This window comes from Abrus precatorius, unplaced genomic scaffold (assembly GCF_003935025.1).
Source record: "Abrus precatorius isolate BTA unplaced genomic scaffold, Abrus_2018 Scaffold7, whole genome shotgun sequence".
In the NCBI taxonomy this organism is placed as follows: Eukaryota; Viridiplantae; Streptophyta; class Magnoliopsida; order Fabales; family Fabaceae; genus Abrus; species Abrus precatorius.
Window position 1 is genome coordinate 13,522,098 of NW_020874417.1, and position 19,306 is coordinate 13,541,403.

Sequence of the window (19,306 nt, forward strand, 5' to 3'; positions counted from 1 at the left end):
TACTAACCTATCTTGAATGTTAAAATATTATATTGATTTTTCTTTAGCAAAAGAAAAACATCTTCATTTTCTATTTTAGTGTAGTGTGTTTTTGCTTATATAAGTGATTATATAAATTCTTCTTTGTAAAAATAAAATTAGGGTGTTCACCTTTTTTTACTTAACATTAAACCCATAATATGATTTATTCTCACTCTATATAAATGCAAACTATCAACTTACATCTTATCTGCATCACCAAATGCATAGTTTCTAGGCAGCAAGTGGGCATAATGTACAAGAGTTAATTTATGTTTGTGAGATTCTTCAAAAATCACAACTTTTCACGTTGAAGTCTTATAATTTACATGATCTTGAAACTTGGCTTTGCAATTGGTTCGAGTCGTAGGCTTGTATACTCTAACTCAACCCACTCTCTCGAGTTTCTTTTTTTTTTTATCCTTCAAGTCCTCTTTATTGCAAACCAATTGTCGCATGATAATTTTGCCTCTAGAATCATGATCATTATCATTCTTTCTAGTAACAAATCCATGATATTTTGCATAATTCTAATGAAATTCACATAATTTAAACTCATGCAAATTCAAGACTAAATATATCTTTAATTGTCAACTCATTTAATTTTTTGTAAACCTTATCTTCAATATCATTACTAACTTCAATGTTCTTCACACAATTATCAATTACAATGATATATTTTTCACAATGTTCTGATCATCATTATTGTTAATAAAAGTCAAATTCAAATTTACTTCATCATTCAAATTAATGTAATCCTCATCATGATTTGTCATTTTTAATAATATACAAAAATGTTGGTCATAATAGTAAGTGAGAAGAGAGATCAATGTATTTCTAAGAAATCGAACAAGTACAAATTAGAAAACATAAAAAGTTGTTAAAATAGAGTGTAATAATTTACTTCAGAATGTTATGCAAACATGACATTAACTATATGTAACTCACTAACTCTACTGCTTTAACACAAAACTTGTATTTTAAAACTAACTTTCGTATAATTTACAATCAAATAAATAAGTAGTCTTTACTAATTGAATTATCAAGTTGAGAAAACATAGAAGACAATGTTTTAAGATTCAACTCTACAATGAGACAGTCTTTTTTGCATAAGATCAGTAGCAAGATCTTGAGAATTTTGTATTTGTTGATTGAATATTTTGTCCAATTTATTAAGAGTAAGATATATTGAAGGAAATAAATCTTTTTCTTGTAGCCTATTTATTTTTGTAGAATAATCAATCTCCTCATTTAGTTAAAGTTTTTAAATCAATAATTTGCTATGAAATTATTTTGTTGCTCTTAAGCATTGTTTGAACCTCGATCAAGTTTGGTGTCAGATGGCATTAATGAATATTTTTAATGCAACTCAATTATTTTTTCACAATTTTGTATACTTGTTCAAACAAGTAATTTGTTTTTATTATTTTCTTTTCTCTTATTTCAATCCATCCAAATATCAAATATTTTTTCACTTTATTTCTCATATTTATATTTCTTTCTCCTTTATTTCTTTCCTATCTATTTTACTTTACATCCAAACATAAATTCCTTGAAAAAAATCAAGTGAATCTACAATATTATATATTTTACATCCTTTTAAAAATTAAAAAAAAACAATTGAAGAAATAATGTTTCTAAAGTAATGCCCTCGAAAAAATAAAGTATACATCTAAATCAATTAAAACCATAAATTTTACATGAAAAATAGATTAATAATGTAGAGAAGACTCCTTGACTTATATGTATAAAAAAATTCTAATACAAGACAAACAAATCCTTATAATCTGTTTAACATAACTAAAAAGTAATGCCCTCGAAAAGAACACGTCAAAAAATAGTTATTTTGTCTTTGTTTTGTTATCTAGATAAAGTCAGATATTGCTGTGTTAAATTAATAAAGTTAAATTACACATAAGATTCAATTAATCTAAAAAAATATAATAGGCAATGATATACTGTCCCGACAAAGAATCATTGAAGGAGGACTCGTGCATACCATTTATTCATTGATAGACAGAGAAAGCATTATCTTTATGCGATATGTCAAACCAAAGTATTCGATAAATAATCAATCTTAAATCTTTAATATTATATTTTTACTAAGATTACTAATATGCTAATCTCGCTAATTGATCTATGCATTGAGTACTTTTTTTTAATTTATTGTTTTGATAATAATAAGTTAATAACAATTATTGTATAACTTCTTTTTTTTGGTTACCATACATCAGCTTCACAATCATCCACTTTTTCATGCATTTTGTTTCCAAGAATCTCAAATTTTGGTGAGAAAACTCACTCACTCTCTCCTTTTCCACTCACAGATCCAAAGGGTCACTCCAAAATCGACAGTCATATCTTCTCTTTGCGCGAACATCGCAAGCATTAGATCCTTTCCCGGCTTCATCGTTTTCGCGTTTCTCTCTCTCTCTCTCTCTCTTGATTATTCTTATTATTATAAATAATTTCTTTTTCTTTTTTTTTCTTTTTGTATTTTTTTTTTTTTTTTTGTATTGGGAGTAGAAAGCCTAAATTTCTTCGTGATTCAATACGGCATCGGGTTGATGGATCTGAAGTGAAATATCCAAAAAAAGAAATTTTTAATTTTTAATTTTTTAAAACCAATTTTGTATTTGGTTGAGTGGTTTGTAATTTGGTAAGGGACAAGGGGTTGATTTTTGGGTGTATGTATGTTTGATTGGGTTTGTGATGATGGATCATGTAATTGGTGGAAAGTTCAAGCTTGGGAGGAAGATTGGGAGTGGATCTTTTGGCGAGCTTTATTTGGGTGGGCACTTAATCAAAGACTCTCTAGCATTGTTTGTGCTTTGTATATTTTGGAATTCACCTCTTGTGGCTTTTTCTGGTTCTTTTGTTTGTTTCAGGTGTTAATTTGCAAAGTGGAGAGGAAGTGGCTGTTAAGCTTGTGAGTGGACTCTTTATGCTGCATGCTTTGGCATTTCTGTTATTTTGTTTTTGTTTTTTCCATGGTTGATAGATGCATTGTGCTGTTGTGGAAGTTAAGTGATTGGTATCTTCTTGTTTTATATTTCTGTTAACATCACCCATGTCACCTAGGCTGTGTTAGCTGCTATGCTTTTGCATACTGATTCCTTTAGTTAGGGAAATATATGCAGATCTGTACACTTTCTTTCTGAGCAGATACATCTGAAGAAGTTGATTTAGATGATAACTATAGAGTGGGAGATTTTGTTTGTTGAAAAACTTAAAAGCGGAGTGGCAGATTACATCTGACAATGGTGAAAATTCCATATAGATATATATGGAATTAAACTGTGGTATGCCTTAGTAGGCTTATGATCAGACACTATTGGTAAATGTAATTATATTCTATTTTATATGGTCTAGGCATAAAGCTTATATTATAGTTTGTTCTATTTTTATAAGGGTGGTCCTCGAGCATTGGATGTTGTGATCATTGGAATATATTTTGTTTGAGATGTGATATAACACCATTTGGGTGTCTTCACTCAATAGCTTAAGCATTTGGAATAGTTGGTTAATGACAAGGTACTGAGCTTCTCTGACCAATTGGTCTAGAGTTCAATCCTTTCTGTTCTCATTCTCTTGATAAAAAGTTAAATATCAGTGCAACGTTGGTGTGCCTGTGCATTATCCGTGCTCCAAGCATAAAGATCTCTGCTTTGAAGGGGTGTGTTAGAGGTGTAATGTATAACCATTCACGTTTCTTCACTCTTAACATAAAAGTTTAAGCTTCTTGATAGTTAGTTTCTGAAATATTTTGTATTTCTTTTTGGAGTTGGCCCCCTTTTCTCAATATGTATTTGCCACGTAAGTATTCACTTCCCATCAGAACTGTGGCTTGCCCTTCAGGTCTATGAAAAGTAAAAAATGTTGAATAATGATCTTTACTTTGTCAGGGAAAGGGTTTTTATGTTATTTGGCATGCTGTTCCTTGGTTCAAGATTGATACACTTATATTAGGCATGCTATGACATTGTCTCAACTGTCAAAGTTGGGTTGCTATCCTTAATGCAAATATTGGCTTTGTACTTTATGATTGTTATTGTTAGTGACTCCTTAGACTTTTGTTTTGAGAGCATAACTTAATACACGTGGTTGACTGTGTACTCAGTCATTCTAGTTTTGTGACAATTTGTTACCTAGTCATTTCATTATACTAGTGCCAATACTTTTCCCTGTATTTTCATTGGCTCTCGTCAGGAATCTGTGAAGACCAAGCATCCTCAACTTCTCTATGAATCCAAATTGTATATGCTTCTTCAAGGAGGAAGTAAGTATTTTTTTTATCCCTTCCTAATTTATACTTTTTCAATTTCTATTTATGCAGCCAAGACATGCATTAAGGGTGGGCAAAAAATCCAGATACAGAGATCCAATCTATTACCTAAACTAAAGTGGATTAAAAAATCCAGATTTAAAAAAAAAATGAGATACCCAGGCCACTTTATTTTTGGTCTGAACATAATTTAGATTTTATTTTATAAAACTGGATTTAGTTCTATTAAAACCGGTTTTAGTCTCTCCTCTACGTTATCTTTTCAACGGGTCCTAATCTCATTCTCGGCGTAGAATTTTACTTCTAGCTTGAGGAATTGAAAATAATTGACAATTTCACGTTGATTTTTTTTGCCTTAATTTACATAATTAATCCACGTCATGTTGGGCTTAAAACAACAAAAACCACATGTTCGGGGTTAATAACCTTATTCATATCACCTTTAAACTTTTTATAAAACCTGCATAGTTAAAGTCAAATTTTAATTATGCTATTCAAAGTCTTTTAAATATAATAAACTACGTGTAATATAATCAAACTATTTTAAATAATAATTTAAAAATTACTGTAATTTAATTTTATAATCATAAATAATATGTATTTAAAATAATACAAATTCAATCATTTTAAATATAATTTATTAAATATACACGTAAACTTGTTTGTATTTTTAAAACTATAAAATAAAATTTTATAAAATTATTAAAGTATAATACTTATTTCAAAAATAAAAATTATATAAAATGTAATTTTAAACTGGATTTAAAGCTAAATTAATATGAACTAAATTTAAAATTAGTTTTAACAAAAACTAAATTTAAAATTAGTTTTAACAAAAACTAAATTTAAAATCAATTTTAAACTAAATTTAAATTTTAAAACTACTTTTAAATTGATTAAAAAAATAAAATACAATAGTTTAAAATTTAATCCATATAATTAAGTTGTGTGGTGGACAAATGATAAAACGAAGAATATATATAAATATATATTAATTTAATAAAATATAAAAATAAGAAAAATTATATTATCAATAGATTAAAATATATGTAAATATAATTTTATATTAGTTATTATAAAATTTTAATATTTTTTAACATAATAATTTAATAACAATATAAAAAATATTTATAGTATATTTCCGATTTAAAACCGATTTTAAATCAAATCCAAATTTTAAAACTAAATTTAAACTGGTTTTGAAGAAAATTAAAATGGATTGGTTCAAAATCCAATCCATATAAATAGATTTTAAATGAATCTAGATTGGTTTTTTAAAAATCCAATCCATGCACACCCCTAACATGCATATGTATGCTTACTTTCCTGAATCAAACAAAATAGTTTATGAGCTCATCTGATAAATGTGTTCATTGTTATTTGAAGCTGGAATACCCCATTTAAAATGGTCTGGAGTTGAAGGTGACTACAATGCCATGGTTATTGATCTTCTTGGACCAAGTCTTGAAGATTTATTTAATTTTTGCAATAGAAAATTCTCTCTGAAGACAGTTTTGATGCTTGCAGATCAGCTAGTAAGTATAGCTATAATTTCAAGGAAATCATACTTTTAACATATAGCTGAAGTATTTTTATTGATTAATTTACCTCAATCTGTTTTACCTAGATAAACAGAGTTGAGTATATGCACTCCCGAGGTTTTCTGCATCGTGATATAAAGCCTGACAATTTTTTAATGGGTTTAGGTCGCAAGGCAAACCAGGTATATTATGCTTTCCCATGTTTATTTAAATTCAGATTTATATGCTTGGGAGTTTATGTGTGACCTATCTCTCTCATTGGTATTCTTGAAGTTCTGTTTTAAGAATCTGATCAAATTGGGAGGGACAATGGGTATACAGTGTCCTGAATGTTGTAAATGCAGAATGAGCTGCAATGTGTAGTAAGCATGAGTAGGTGATTATACTGTTATAAAGGGATAGGTATTCTCTCTTGGGAGGAGTGTATTCTCTCTTTTCATCTCTTCTATTGTTCTTGTAAATTCCTTATGAACTGTAGTGTTTAGTAGTCATAATTACGTGGTGGTTTTTCCTATACTTAGTCAAATTCGTCTGTTCAGAATCCATAACAGATGGTGTATTTTTGTTGTTTAGAGTACATTTGCATTCCCAATAAATCTGCATTGCATGTCCTTTTTCATATGATTGTTTATTTAAATTATATTTTATATTGTCATGTGTTTCTATTATTCTATATACCATCTTCAGAAATAGTGAGTCTGCATCCTTTTTTTTTTGTTTTCTAATTATACATTCTATTCAATTAGTATCTTAATAATTTGTGATTTAGTTTAATTGTGTGGATTTATCTGGAAGCAAAATAGAACTTTGAAGTTTGTGCTGTAGTGGACATACACTAAAATCAAGCTATCATGTAAATTACAATATCAGTAATAGACAAAAAAATTACACCTTTTCATTCTAGAATTATTTTCTGGATGTGGAGTATTTTAAATGGCAGCAAAACACTGTTTGCAGATTTTAGGATATGTACCACGAATTTGTTAAGAGAGTGTTGGCTAGATGGTTCAAGCTTGGAAGTTGAGCCCTAGTGTTCATCAGTATTAAAAAGGGGTTTAGAAGAGAAAAAAAGGAGAGGAATGTTGAAGCCTTTTGTTAGCATTATCATTTTCTTAATGGACAGTATTTTACTGTTGCTCCAATCAGCCAATACCTACAACTTTTAGGCCAAAACTATTTGTTCAGTGTGTTCACTGAACCTACAAACATCTCTTCTATCCAAATCTGATGCAAATGTATATCTAAGTTTGATATTCATTTCTTGAACTTTGAACCTAACTCTTATTTGTGGTTTTTATAACATTTTTCTCTTAAAAACATTTGACTGTTTAATTTTTTCCCTTTACTTCTTTTACTACTTCACTGTATTTTGAAATTCTGTGCATCACTACCATCAGCTATTGCACCCAAATTTGTATTGCTAGTTGTTAGTTTTGGCCTGTGCCCCTTCCTGACCATATATGCTTTGACCAATGACCAATGATTTAGCAATAGAATACATTAATAGCTTTGACGTGTTCTTCACTTTTACTATTCTCGTTTGATATGCCTACAAATACTTGAAATATTATTATGTAGTTTAAATTTTCAAAGTTGGAGTCAACTAAAGTACAAAACTTATTCAAATATGTGGTGTTATTACTAGCTTATTAGAAAGCTCTTCCTATAAAAGCATCTGTTAAACTCACTCACAGATAGGTCCCATGTATACAAAAAGGGAAAAGTTTGTTGGATTTTGCTGCCAAATATTATGCTTTGTTTTTCTTGGCATTCTCACAATACTGAGATCACCTATGTAGCATCTCAAGTGGTATTTTACTAAAGCCTAGTCCTTTGGTTTTAAGGACCTATTTAGTGAACATGATATGATAAGAAAAAATAGGATGTTAGAGTTGGATAAAGATAGGTTAGGATAAAAAGATAGACTCATATCTTATTCTATGTTTGATGTTTATTTAGGACAATAAAGTCGATAATAACATTATGTCTTTGTTCAATGTTTAAGAAAAAATAAAATAATAGAATAAGATATAAATTATATTTGAATGACAAAATGACTATTTTATCAAAATTAATATACATTTTTAAAAATTATTTTTCATTTAAATATTTGATTTTTCAATAAAAAAAACATATTAAAAGTATTAAAAATTAAAAAATTAATTTTGTGTAAAAATCATATTAAAATTTTGATATTAAATAATAATAATTTAATTTTTTCAATTAAATTTTTTTGTAATAAATTATAATTAAAACAGAAATAAGTTATAAAAAAAATTAAAATTATATTTGACAAAACGAGTAAAATATCTTTTTATAAAAATTATATTTTTCAAAACTACAACTAAAAAATATTTTCTATTAAAAATAGTTTAATATAATATTTATATAAAAGCATTAAAATTATATTTTTTAAATGATTTTTTTTTATAAAATGAAAAGGATATGAAATGTGAGTAAGAAGGGAAAGCAAAACAGTTATTCTATCCTCCTAGTGCTTATAGGATAACTCAATAGGATAAGTTACCTTATTTTGTTAAACAAGCATTGAATGTATAATAGGATAGGATAAGTGATTATTTTGTGCTATTATCTTGACTACTAAACAGGCCCTAAGGGTATTAATTTTTAAGAATTTAATCAGTTTATAGACAGGCATGTCAAGTTGACTTAGATTTATTTTGCTAGCAGCTCTGTTTAAGACATCAATAACTGAAGTTTTCTGCAAAATTTTCTGTACACTACAGGTATACATCATTGATTATGGCCTTGCAAAAAAGTATCGTGATCTTCAAACACATAAGCATATACCGTACAGGTACCAAATTTCAGATTTCGTATGGAAATCTGCAGCTTGTTTTCTTTTGTTTCTCGCACATATTTTCCCTGTCTTTCCATTGATTCTCTTTTGGAAGTTTACTGATTTAAACTCTTTCCCTGTTATGGTGCTTGTTATCCTTTATTTCTTGTTTCCTTGGGTTGTCTTTTACCTTGTCTTCAATGAATACTGTTAGTTGTGTTTTTAGGATAGGTAAAGAGTTGGATTTTGTTAGGAATATAGGCCCAGTTTGAGTAAACTTGTAGACAAGTACTAATGGAAGAAGAAAATAAAGAGGTAAGATGAATAAAACTTCTTTAACAAGTTAAAATTAACTTATGCACTCCAAATTTTGAGAAGTTAAATGAGAGAATTTCTAAAAAAGTAGAAGAGCATAAGATAATTTTAATGAGAAGGATTTGATTCATTTTACTTGCTTATTTTTTCCTTATATAAGTAGTCACTGATAAGCTTGTCCAAACTGAGCTATAAACTCAGTGCAGCTCGAGTTTTACTAGTTATGAACCTATAGTTGAGTCTGCACCTGCCACCAGAATATGCATGAAAATCTTTCTGCCTTTTCATTGCTAACTCTTTCCAAATTTCCATTCACTGAATGTGTGACCAGAGGCAAATGTTATTTCTCCATCTCCAGTTCTTGTTAATCAATTAGGGCAGGGGTGAGGGAGGGGTGGATAATGGCAGGGACAAAGGTTTCCAATTGTTTCATACATGTTAATTTTTCATTTATCTATATTCCCCTCATCTTTCATCAGCTTTTTGTTTACTTATATTATGTGCCAATGGATGTGCAATAGTGGGTAGAATGAATTTTTCTAACTTGTGGCAGTTACGTTAGAATTGCATTCCTTTATTTCTTTAACTTAGTAAAATAATTATTGTCCTACGTATTGCTCTGCTCTTGTTTCATAAATGGTTACACCACTTTTCTCACAACAGGGAAAACAAGAATCTCACAGGAACTGCACGATATGCTAGTGTTAACACTCACCTTGGAGTTGGTTAGGCAATTTATTGCAGATACTGACGAATAAGCTTTTATTGTTTAAATTAAAATTCTCATATTCAAAATGGGTGTATTGTTTTGGTTATTCTTGCAGAACAAAGCAGAAGAGATGATCTAGAATCACTTGGTTATGTGCTAATGTACTTTTTGCGAGGAAGGTTCGTTGCAATGTCCCGAGATTCTTACTTCTCTAACGGTCTTTGTCATTATATTTTCTAACATGCTATGGAAATTATGTTAGCCTCCCTTGGCAAGGCTTGAGAGCTGGTACTAAAAAGCAGAAATATGAGAAGATAAGTGAAAAGAAAATGCTAACTCCAATAGAGGTATAATTATTTGCTTGCGAGCTGGTTTTGACGCAAATAGTTTGATGATTTGAATAGTTGGTTGTGTTAGAATGATGTTTGGTCTTCTACTGAGTTTGGCTTCCTCAGTATATTTTGTTTGTTCATTAGTATTTTTCTGCATCTATAAAAAAATATTTTTTTTCAGCATCATATTGTACTCAATTTCAATTGACTGAGAAACAAATTAATCAATTAATTCTATTGCATATTTTATCTGTTGCAAAGAATTTACAGTGGATTTCTGGGCAGGTTTTATGCAAGTCATATCCATCAGAGTTCACATCTTACTTCCACTATTGCCGATCATTACGGTTTGAGGATAAACCTGATTATTCATATCTTAAGAGACTCTTTCGGGACCTATTCATTCGAGAAGGTTAACTTGTAGAAACATAAACTTGATTATTCCTCAGTTGAAAGTTATTTCAAGGCTTTGAAAGTACCTTAACATGTGTGGGTTTTGCAGGTTGTCAGTATGACTATGTATTTGATTGGACTGCATTGAAATACTCATTAATTGGATCCAATTCTAGGGCTCGAGTGAGTACTTCAAAATTCTAATAGCTTTCATCTTCATCTTTGATGAGGCAAAAGATATGGTTTAATTGCATCTTCAATAATGGTTCTTGTTCAGTAAACTTTTTGTTGCATTTTCAACAGCCAAGTGATAAACCAGCCTTAAACCCAAGACCATCAGGAGAGAGATTACAACGGCCTTCAGGTTTACACTCGGCAAGCTCTGGAATCTGTTTCATTCTTAAGCAATTTACTGCTATGCAATAGATAGTTTTGATTTCTTATGGATTCATTGACCTTTAGTTCTATTATTCTCATTATGTATGCATGGGCTTTATTCTCATATCAGTCTGTTCGAGAACAAATATTATTTCCTTTTGTCTTAATAATTTGAATGTTTACATGATACACCATAAAGACTGTCGTCAGCTAACTTCTAATACTTATATTTTAGTTGGACAAGAGATTCGAGAGAGATTATCAGGTGCAGTGGAGGCATTTCAAAGAAAGAATGGCTCTGGGCATGGTCTGCATAATGATCATTCCAGGCATAGATCTTCAGATGATGTGCCATCTTCCAAAGATGTGGTTAATGTCTTCCTCCTCTCATTATTTTCTTTTATATATATATATATATATATATATATATATCTTGTCTTGTTTTTAGGTTCAACTTTTAGGTTCTAGTTGAATGCTAAAACTTTTCTTGTTATCTAACACTCAATCTTTGCAGCAACCTGATTCTGATAGGGCTCGCAGTTCTTCCCGCAATGGCAGTGCCTCAAAAAGGCCTGTCACATCAAGCAGCAGACCAAGCGCATCTGGTGAACCCAGTGAAAGCCGTTCCAGTAGATTGGTCTCAAGCAGTGGTCGTCTATCTACCACTCAGAGGATTCAACCAGGTTTTGAGTCCAAATCTCCATTTACCCGTGCTGCAGGGACAAGAGGAGGTCGTGATGATGCACTCAGGAGTTTTGAGCTCCTGTCAATTGGTACAGGAAAAAGGAAATGAGGATACTTGTGATCAGAATACTTTGTAAGGGCTGCATTCCCTTTTACTTTCTTGAGACACCGACTCTTATTCATTTACTCTTGTAAATTTCCATCCTATGTTGTGTCCATTCAAGGCTAAAAGCTAATTGAAGCTTCTTAATGAAGCTTTGGCAGACTCCTCTTATACCCCTTCAGATGTTCTTCCATGATTATTTCGGCATGGATCCACTCATGAAGAGTCTCTATCTTTAGGAAGAGACGGCTACCTGTAATACATACATTATCTGTATTTTTCTGTTGGAGTAATGGAAAAAGAAACTGCAAACTCTAACATGCTTGCATAATTGAGACTTGTCTTTAGTTTTGCTCCCTTTCTATGCATTTGGGACTTGCCTATTTTGCCTCTACGTACTTTGAGGCAATGAAGCTGTTCTCAGTAATAGTGGGTAACTCCTACTATGGATTAAGAGCAAAACAAGAGACTGCTGTGCAACACTGCAAGTGGAAATTATGAAACTTTGGTTCAATATATTATTGAGATGACCTTTTATTTTATTTGCAATATATGGTAAAAAATTGATATTTGTTATTTTTGTTGGCCTGTACGCATGCTCACATACTTAATATTTTCTTTATTAGTAATTAAGAGGGTTTATAGGAATAAAAGGTGGGAAAATATAAAATCTCATACAATAATCAACAACAATAATGGTAGCTCTTCCAAATTCTTTCTACTTTATCAAACATGTATCAACAGTCATTAGATCCTAACCATCCTTAACAATTAATTCATCTGAAAATGGCTGTGTTTCTTATATCTAAGACAAGAAAATAGATAGTTATTTCTTATAAATAGATTACATAACATACAATATGCCTAGTAATATCTTGTGTAAAATAAACATAATATTAGGACTTTTTATTTATTTACACTTTAAAATTATAATTTTTTAAATTATTGACAAACTTCAATAACTGATATTGGTAGATTGAGTTGTATTCATTGATGGGTTTGGACATTTTAAGATAAACAATGTTAGCGTGATATGTATTGTTTAAATTTATTTATTTATTTATTTTTTCGCCAAAGTTGAGCAATTTTAGTAAGAAATTATTAAAATAGGGAGGTTTTGAAACATTTTTTTTGTTTGAGGTAGAATGTTGTACATGGTGCAAATATCATCTTACTCATAGACTACTTGTAATTTTTTAAATAAAATGATTACATGTGATATTAGTATCGTCTCACTTATATGTCAAATCAGACAAAATATCATATGCAAACAAAGAATAATATTTAATGAAAAATTTGAAATTCAAAATGAACGGTTTGAGAAAGCTTTATCCACATATTTAAATCTGATTATATGTAGGCTGTATCAGGGATTACATAAATAGCGGCACTCACATAATTGCAACACATGGCAATCCAAATGATCCATAACAGGTACCCTCCTTCCCCTTCCTATTCTCCTTCTTCCCTTCATTTTTTCTCCCCTTATGTCAGAAACTTCCATATCTTGCAGTGTTTTTGCTTCCTTCTGTCTTCTCAGTTCATTAAAAGGCTATTTCTGACATTGGGAAAGGTACTATAAATGATTATTTTATCAAAAAAATTTCTTCCTAGATTTCAGATTTTAAAATGTTAATGAAAAATAATTGTAGGTGTTGAGTTGAAACTGCAAATCATTCCACCATTACCGGTTCTCCCTCATTTGGTGAAGTGTTCTGCTAAGAGATTAGTCCTAAATAGATTTTTGTTATAATTTTTAAGAATAGTTAATGTAAATTATTTTACTTTTGTTAATTTTAGAGTATTTTTATAGTGAGGTATTGTCAATTTTATTGTAATTAAAATAATAGTAATTGAATGTAATTGTAAAATTATTCTGATAGGTTGTACTTGTGTTACATGTTAATTAGTAGGTAATTTACAGATTTAATTAATGAATTAAATTTAACTGTTAGTAAATTAAAAATGTAAAATAAAGAAGGTAAAATAATTTCGATAATGAGAATTAAGAATAATTGAAACTTATAGTTTTTGAATGTAAATTTTTAAGTCTTCTCATAAATAATAAATTACTAGAAATTGATTTAAATGTTAATTGCTATTAAATTAAAAATGTAAATTTGAAAGGTTAAATTTTAATAATAATAGGTACTGTTACATTTAGAGTAATTATAATAAATAATTTTCATAGGAAATTATATAAATAATATTTAGTAGGTAATTATAAGAAAAGAAAAGTTTATATAAAATTGATATCAAAATTAATTTTTATTAAATTAAAAATGTAATATTTGAAAGGTAAAATAAAATTTATAAATATTAAATTTAGAAGAAATTAATTAATAATTATTTAATGTAAATATTAAACAAATTTCAATCATAGTTATTGAGTAGATTATTTTAATAAATAATAAATTATTAAAAACATTAGGAACCAAAAGAAGGACGTAAAAACACTAGTTAAAAAATAATATATCAAAAGCAAAAAAAAATGACAGTAAAATTATAAAGAATATATTAATAATACTTTTTATAAAATTTATTTATTTGTTAGTTTAGACTTAATTTTTAAAGAATAATTTTAAAAAATTAAAATATAGACAGTTAATCATAAAAATAAAAAACATAATTCCATATTTACATACATAAGAAAACATATTTATTAGTTGACTTTATTTTAAAATTTGTAATATATTTCAACTTGGTTTTCAAATAGGAAGATTCGAAGAAAAGTTTCAATGTTTGAAAATGATCGTAGGTAATGTTAAATTTAGAGTAGTTAAAATAAGAATTATTCAAAATCATAGGTTCTTATTATGTAAATGCAATATAATAGGTTTTTTTTAGTGAAATAATTATTTAATAATAATTGATTTAAAATTTATGTTAGTAAATTAGAAATTTAATATTTGAAAGGTCAAATCATTTTCATAATTATTCAGTTAAGAATAATTAAAATAATTATTGTTGAATGTAATTATTAAATATTTGTCATAGATTATTATTATGTATATGTAATTTAATAGATAATTTCTAAAATATTAGAATTTTTTAATAATTGATATAAATTGAAATCCTATAACCAAAAATGAAATGAAATATTATTAATGTAATTATTAAATATTTAGCATATGTTGAATTTCATATGTTGAATGTAACTAAAAATTAATTGTGATAGGTAACCTAAATTTTATCACTCAACAAATTAAATAATAATTATAAAATTTAATAATAGCAACAACAAAGATTAATCTCTCTATATATATATAATATACTAAGTACATTAAACACACTTTTCTAGATACAACTAAAGAATAATAATTTAAAAAAAAAATTACAATGATGCTATATTAAAATTTTAAAACAAAATATTAAATATTCTAACTACAATTTTACAATAATATTCTTAATTTAAATACTTCAGAAACCAAAATAAAAATTACACATTTAATTTAAAGAATTAAGAATGATAATCAGACTAAAGTTCTTCTAAATTTGCTTCTGTATTGTTAAAGTTTTCATGTTCATTCATACAAACATCTAAAATTGGATAAAAGATTGTATTGTATAAATACTTTTCTTAATATTTATTGTAATACACAAGTATTGTATCTAAAGTGGCCAACAAAAATCTTGTTCTACATTTGTTGACACAAGTATCAGCAAATATAAACGACACATAGATATTAATCATTCTTAATTCTATAATATTATAGAATTAAAATATTATAAATATTAATCATATATAATGATACTACTTATATATGATTAATATCTATAATATTAGCATGTAGACGATACTAGCTAAGCGTTTAACACATATCATAAATTTGACTTTCTGATGTGTCTTTTAAAGAACATGTTAGTACTAATGAAAATAATACTAATTAAAAAATTACAAATATCATTAATGAGTGAGACAATATAGTTGTATGTATAATATTCTATTTAAGATAAAGAATATATTTTAAAAATTCTTTATTTCAATAACTTTTTATAGGAATGTTATATATTCTAGCAAACTTGTCAATATGCATACTTTGAAGTGCTAAAAGTCAATTTTTGAAAACAATAATATTTTTAAAACCAAATAAATCATTAAACCTATGAATGCATTGGTTTATGATTTTGTATCTAATTGTTTGTAATTAACCTAGTAATAATTAAATTATATATTAAATAATATTTCACTAAAATATATATAATACGTATATATATATATATATATATTGTAGCCACAGATACGGAAAGAAAAAGTCAAAGAAAAAGGCACACGCTTGTATACCAAAGAAAAGGGCACCTCTTAAGAAATAAGGCGTTCCAATTTAAGAAAGAAAACTGAAAAAATAAAAAAAGGATTCAATCACCGTTTTTTACAAGAGATTGAAATAGAACACTACAAGTAACAAGTAGGGATGGAAACAGGTCAGGCCTTTTGACAGGGGCTTATGGCCTGGTCTGGCCTGACCTTTTTAACAAACAAACCAGACTTAGACTTTTTTTAAGATCTGTTTAAGTAAATAAACCTGGCCTGAACTGTTTATAAAGCTTGTTAAGTCTGACAGGTCGGCCTGTATAAATAAATAAATATATATATATATATATATATTATATAATTTAAAAATAGAACTATCAAAATATATTTAAATAATAAATTTATTTAATCATAAATTATTATATTTATTATATTTAAACAATTTAAAGAATAGTTAAGTCTTTGAATAGGAATAAAACGTAATTAAAACTAAATGAAATAAAATTTAAAAATAAAATAATAACATTATATTAACATATTTTTTATACTCTTAAATTTATTATTATTAATTTAATTATTTAATTATTTAATTATTATATTAATATCTTATGTTATACTTCTTTTTATTTATAATAAGTAGAAATTGCTTAAATCTGAATTATATTTTATTTGAAAGTAAAAATTTATAAAAAAAATAATAACAAAATAAAATAAAAAACTTATTAATATATATATATATATATATATATATATATATAATCAGACTATGTAGCAAATAATTTAAATAATATAATTATAGATAAATTATATAATAATATATATTTTTGTAACTTGCAGGTGTTTTCATTAAATTATTAGTTAATTTATCAATTTATATGTAATATATAAGTATGTATTTTAATTTATTGTATCAGTAATATTTTTTATATTACATTAATGTTATAGTGTAGTTAATTTTATGTTTATTTGTTAATTTAAAATAACAAATTAATGAAACAAATAAAATCAAATGTTTTATAATTATTTTTTTAATTTAATAGTTATTATTGTCGTCATTATATATATATATATATATATATATATATAGTACATTAAGTTTAAATTTTTACATTAAGTTTTATCACATATTTTTTAATTAAGATAAAAATTTAGAAATATAAGTTATTTTAATTGAAATATAAATTTTAATAATTTATTCTATGCTCATATGTTATTTTTCTGCATTTATAAATTTTATAATATAAATATTTTTTATCTACAATTTTTATAATGACAATATTTATTTACTTTTTATATGTTTACTGTAATTTTATTTATTGAATATAAGATGTCTTTATACAAACAAAATAGAATTATCATGAAAAATAATTAAAATATTTAATAATTTTATAAAATTAAATTGAGAAAAATAAAAATATAAAATTAATACTCAAATAATATTTTAAAAATTATTTATAAAATTGTATAAAATTTATTACAATTATTTAATAATTATAAATAACACAAATTAAAATTTGAATATATGTAAACTAATTTGATAATAAAATAATTATATTTTTATTAATATTATTCAATAACAATAATCATTATAAATTTTTAATATTATACAAAATTATTTTATTTTTTTTATCTTTTTTCAAGCAATTTTATTGGTATAAAATTTATAATAAAAAATTTCATTAATTGTATTAACTACATCACAACAAATCATAAACCTAGCACAACTACATACATTGGAGTCAAAGCTGCTATCGCACTTATTTTTTATTTTTATTTTATTATTATCTATAGTTACTTTGGATATAAATATAAGATAAATTATTATATTTGTTTGAACAAGCTGAAAAGCAACAAAGTCTTCGAATAAGATTAGAACGCAATTAAAATTAAAGAAACTAATATTTAAAAATAAAATAATAATATTATATCAAATTTATTTTTTATATTCTTAATTTTATTATTATTAATATTTAATTATTATATTAATATATTATGTTATAATTTTTTATTTATAATAAATAAAAATTATATTATATTCAAAACTAAAAATATTTATATACGATTACACATATTTAAAAAATAAATTTATTTAATCATAAATTATTATATTTGTTATATTTAAACAAGTTGAAGAAGAATAAGGTACGATTAAAACTGAATGAATTAAAATTTAAAAATAAAATATTAATCTTTTTAATAAATTTTTCATATTTTTAATTTTATTATTATTATTATTTAATTATTATATTAATATATTATGTTATAATTTTTTATATTTATAATAAATAGAAATTGCGTAAATATAAATTATATTTTATTCGAAAGAAAAAATTTATTAAAAATGATAAGAAAATAAAATAAAATAATTATTATAATATATATATATATATATATATATAATCAGACCATGTAGCAAATAATATAAATAATATAATTATAAATAAATTTATATAATAATATATATTTTTGTAACTTACACATGTTTTAATTAAATTATTAGTTAATTTATCAATTTATATATAATATATAAGTATATGTTTTAATTTATTATATCAGTAATATTTTCTATATTACATTAATGTTATAATGTAGTTAATTTTATGTTTATTTGTTAATTTAAAATAACAAATTAATGAAACAAATAAAATTAAATATTTTGTAATTATTTTTTTAATTTAATAGTTATTATTATTGTCATTATATATATATATATATATATATATATATATTACATTAAATTTAAATTTATTTATTTTTTAAAACATAATAATTTTTTTTAATTGATTCAATAAATTGTGTGAATGTTATTTTTTTTAATTAATTTTATGTGTTTACTATAACTTTATTTATTGAAAATAAGATGTCTTTAAATAAAAAAAATATGTTTCTAAAATAAAACTAAAATATTTACTATTTATATAATTTTTAAAAAATAAATCAAGAAAAATATAAATATAAATTTTATTAATATAAAATACTTATAATTAATACTGAAATAATATTTTAAAAATTATTTATAAAATTATATAAATATTATAATTATTTAATAATTATTAATAACATAGATAAAAATTAAAAATATATATAAATTAATTTGATAATAAAATATTTACATTTTTATTAATATTAAATTTTTTTTTGTAACAGTCTTTGTTAATAAGCTTAAGATCAGATCAAGCCACTTAAATAGGTCATGTCAGACTTAAAATAAAGTCTTTTAATAGGTAAGAAATCAGACTCAAATCTAATAATTATGTTACAAGTCAAGCCTGTTTAGAGTAAAGCTTAACTTAACTTCACTTGTTTCCATCCTTAACTACAAGGCAGAGACAACAAAAGCATCACCATAAATTCTGAACAACGAGGTTATCCTTCATGCCTTCGAGACTTCTGTCATAGCACTTCATCAAACTGAAAACTCAAGTGCTCAGATTCCTTTTAAATTAAAAAGATACAATCTCGAATCACATTAAGAACCGAATCTGAACCATTA

At 25.6% G+C, this 19,306-nt stretch overlaps 1 protein-coding gene across 5 annotated transcripts; it reads left to right on the top strand.

The window, feature by feature from the left end:
* Positions 1 to 2,014: 2,014 nt before the first annotated feature.
* LOC113873761 (casein kinase 1-like protein 10) lies at positions 2,015 to 12,131 on the top strand. Of its 5 annotated transcripts, none has more exons than XM_027512065.1 (14): positions 2,015 to 2,782; positions 2,907 to 2,947; positions 4,228 to 4,297; positions 5,690 to 5,838; positions 5,931 to 6,026; positions 8,592 to 8,662; positions 9,623 to 9,684; positions 9,784 to 9,847; positions 9,931 to 10,015; positions 10,286 to 10,412; positions 10,503 to 10,576; positions 10,697 to 10,757; positions 11,007 to 11,119; positions 11,286 to 11,928. In XM_027512065.1, the coding sequence occupies exons 1-14, from the start codon at positions 2,731 to 2,733 to the stop codon at positions 11,562 to 11,564; spliced, it is 1,344 nt and encodes a 447-aa protein (XP_027367866.1). In that variant the 5' UTR covers positions 2,015 to 2,730; the 3' UTR covers positions 11,565 to 11,928. The 5 variants fall into 5 exon arrangements, with proteins under 5 accessions (XP_027367866.1, XP_027367865.1, XP_027367864.1 ...); XM_027512064.1 differs by having other exon boundaries at positions 2,016 to 2,809; XM_027512063.1 differs by having other exon boundaries at positions 2,017 to 2,809; positions 11,007 to 11,137.
* The last annotated feature ends 7,175 nt before the right edge of the window (positions 12,132 to 19,306 follow it).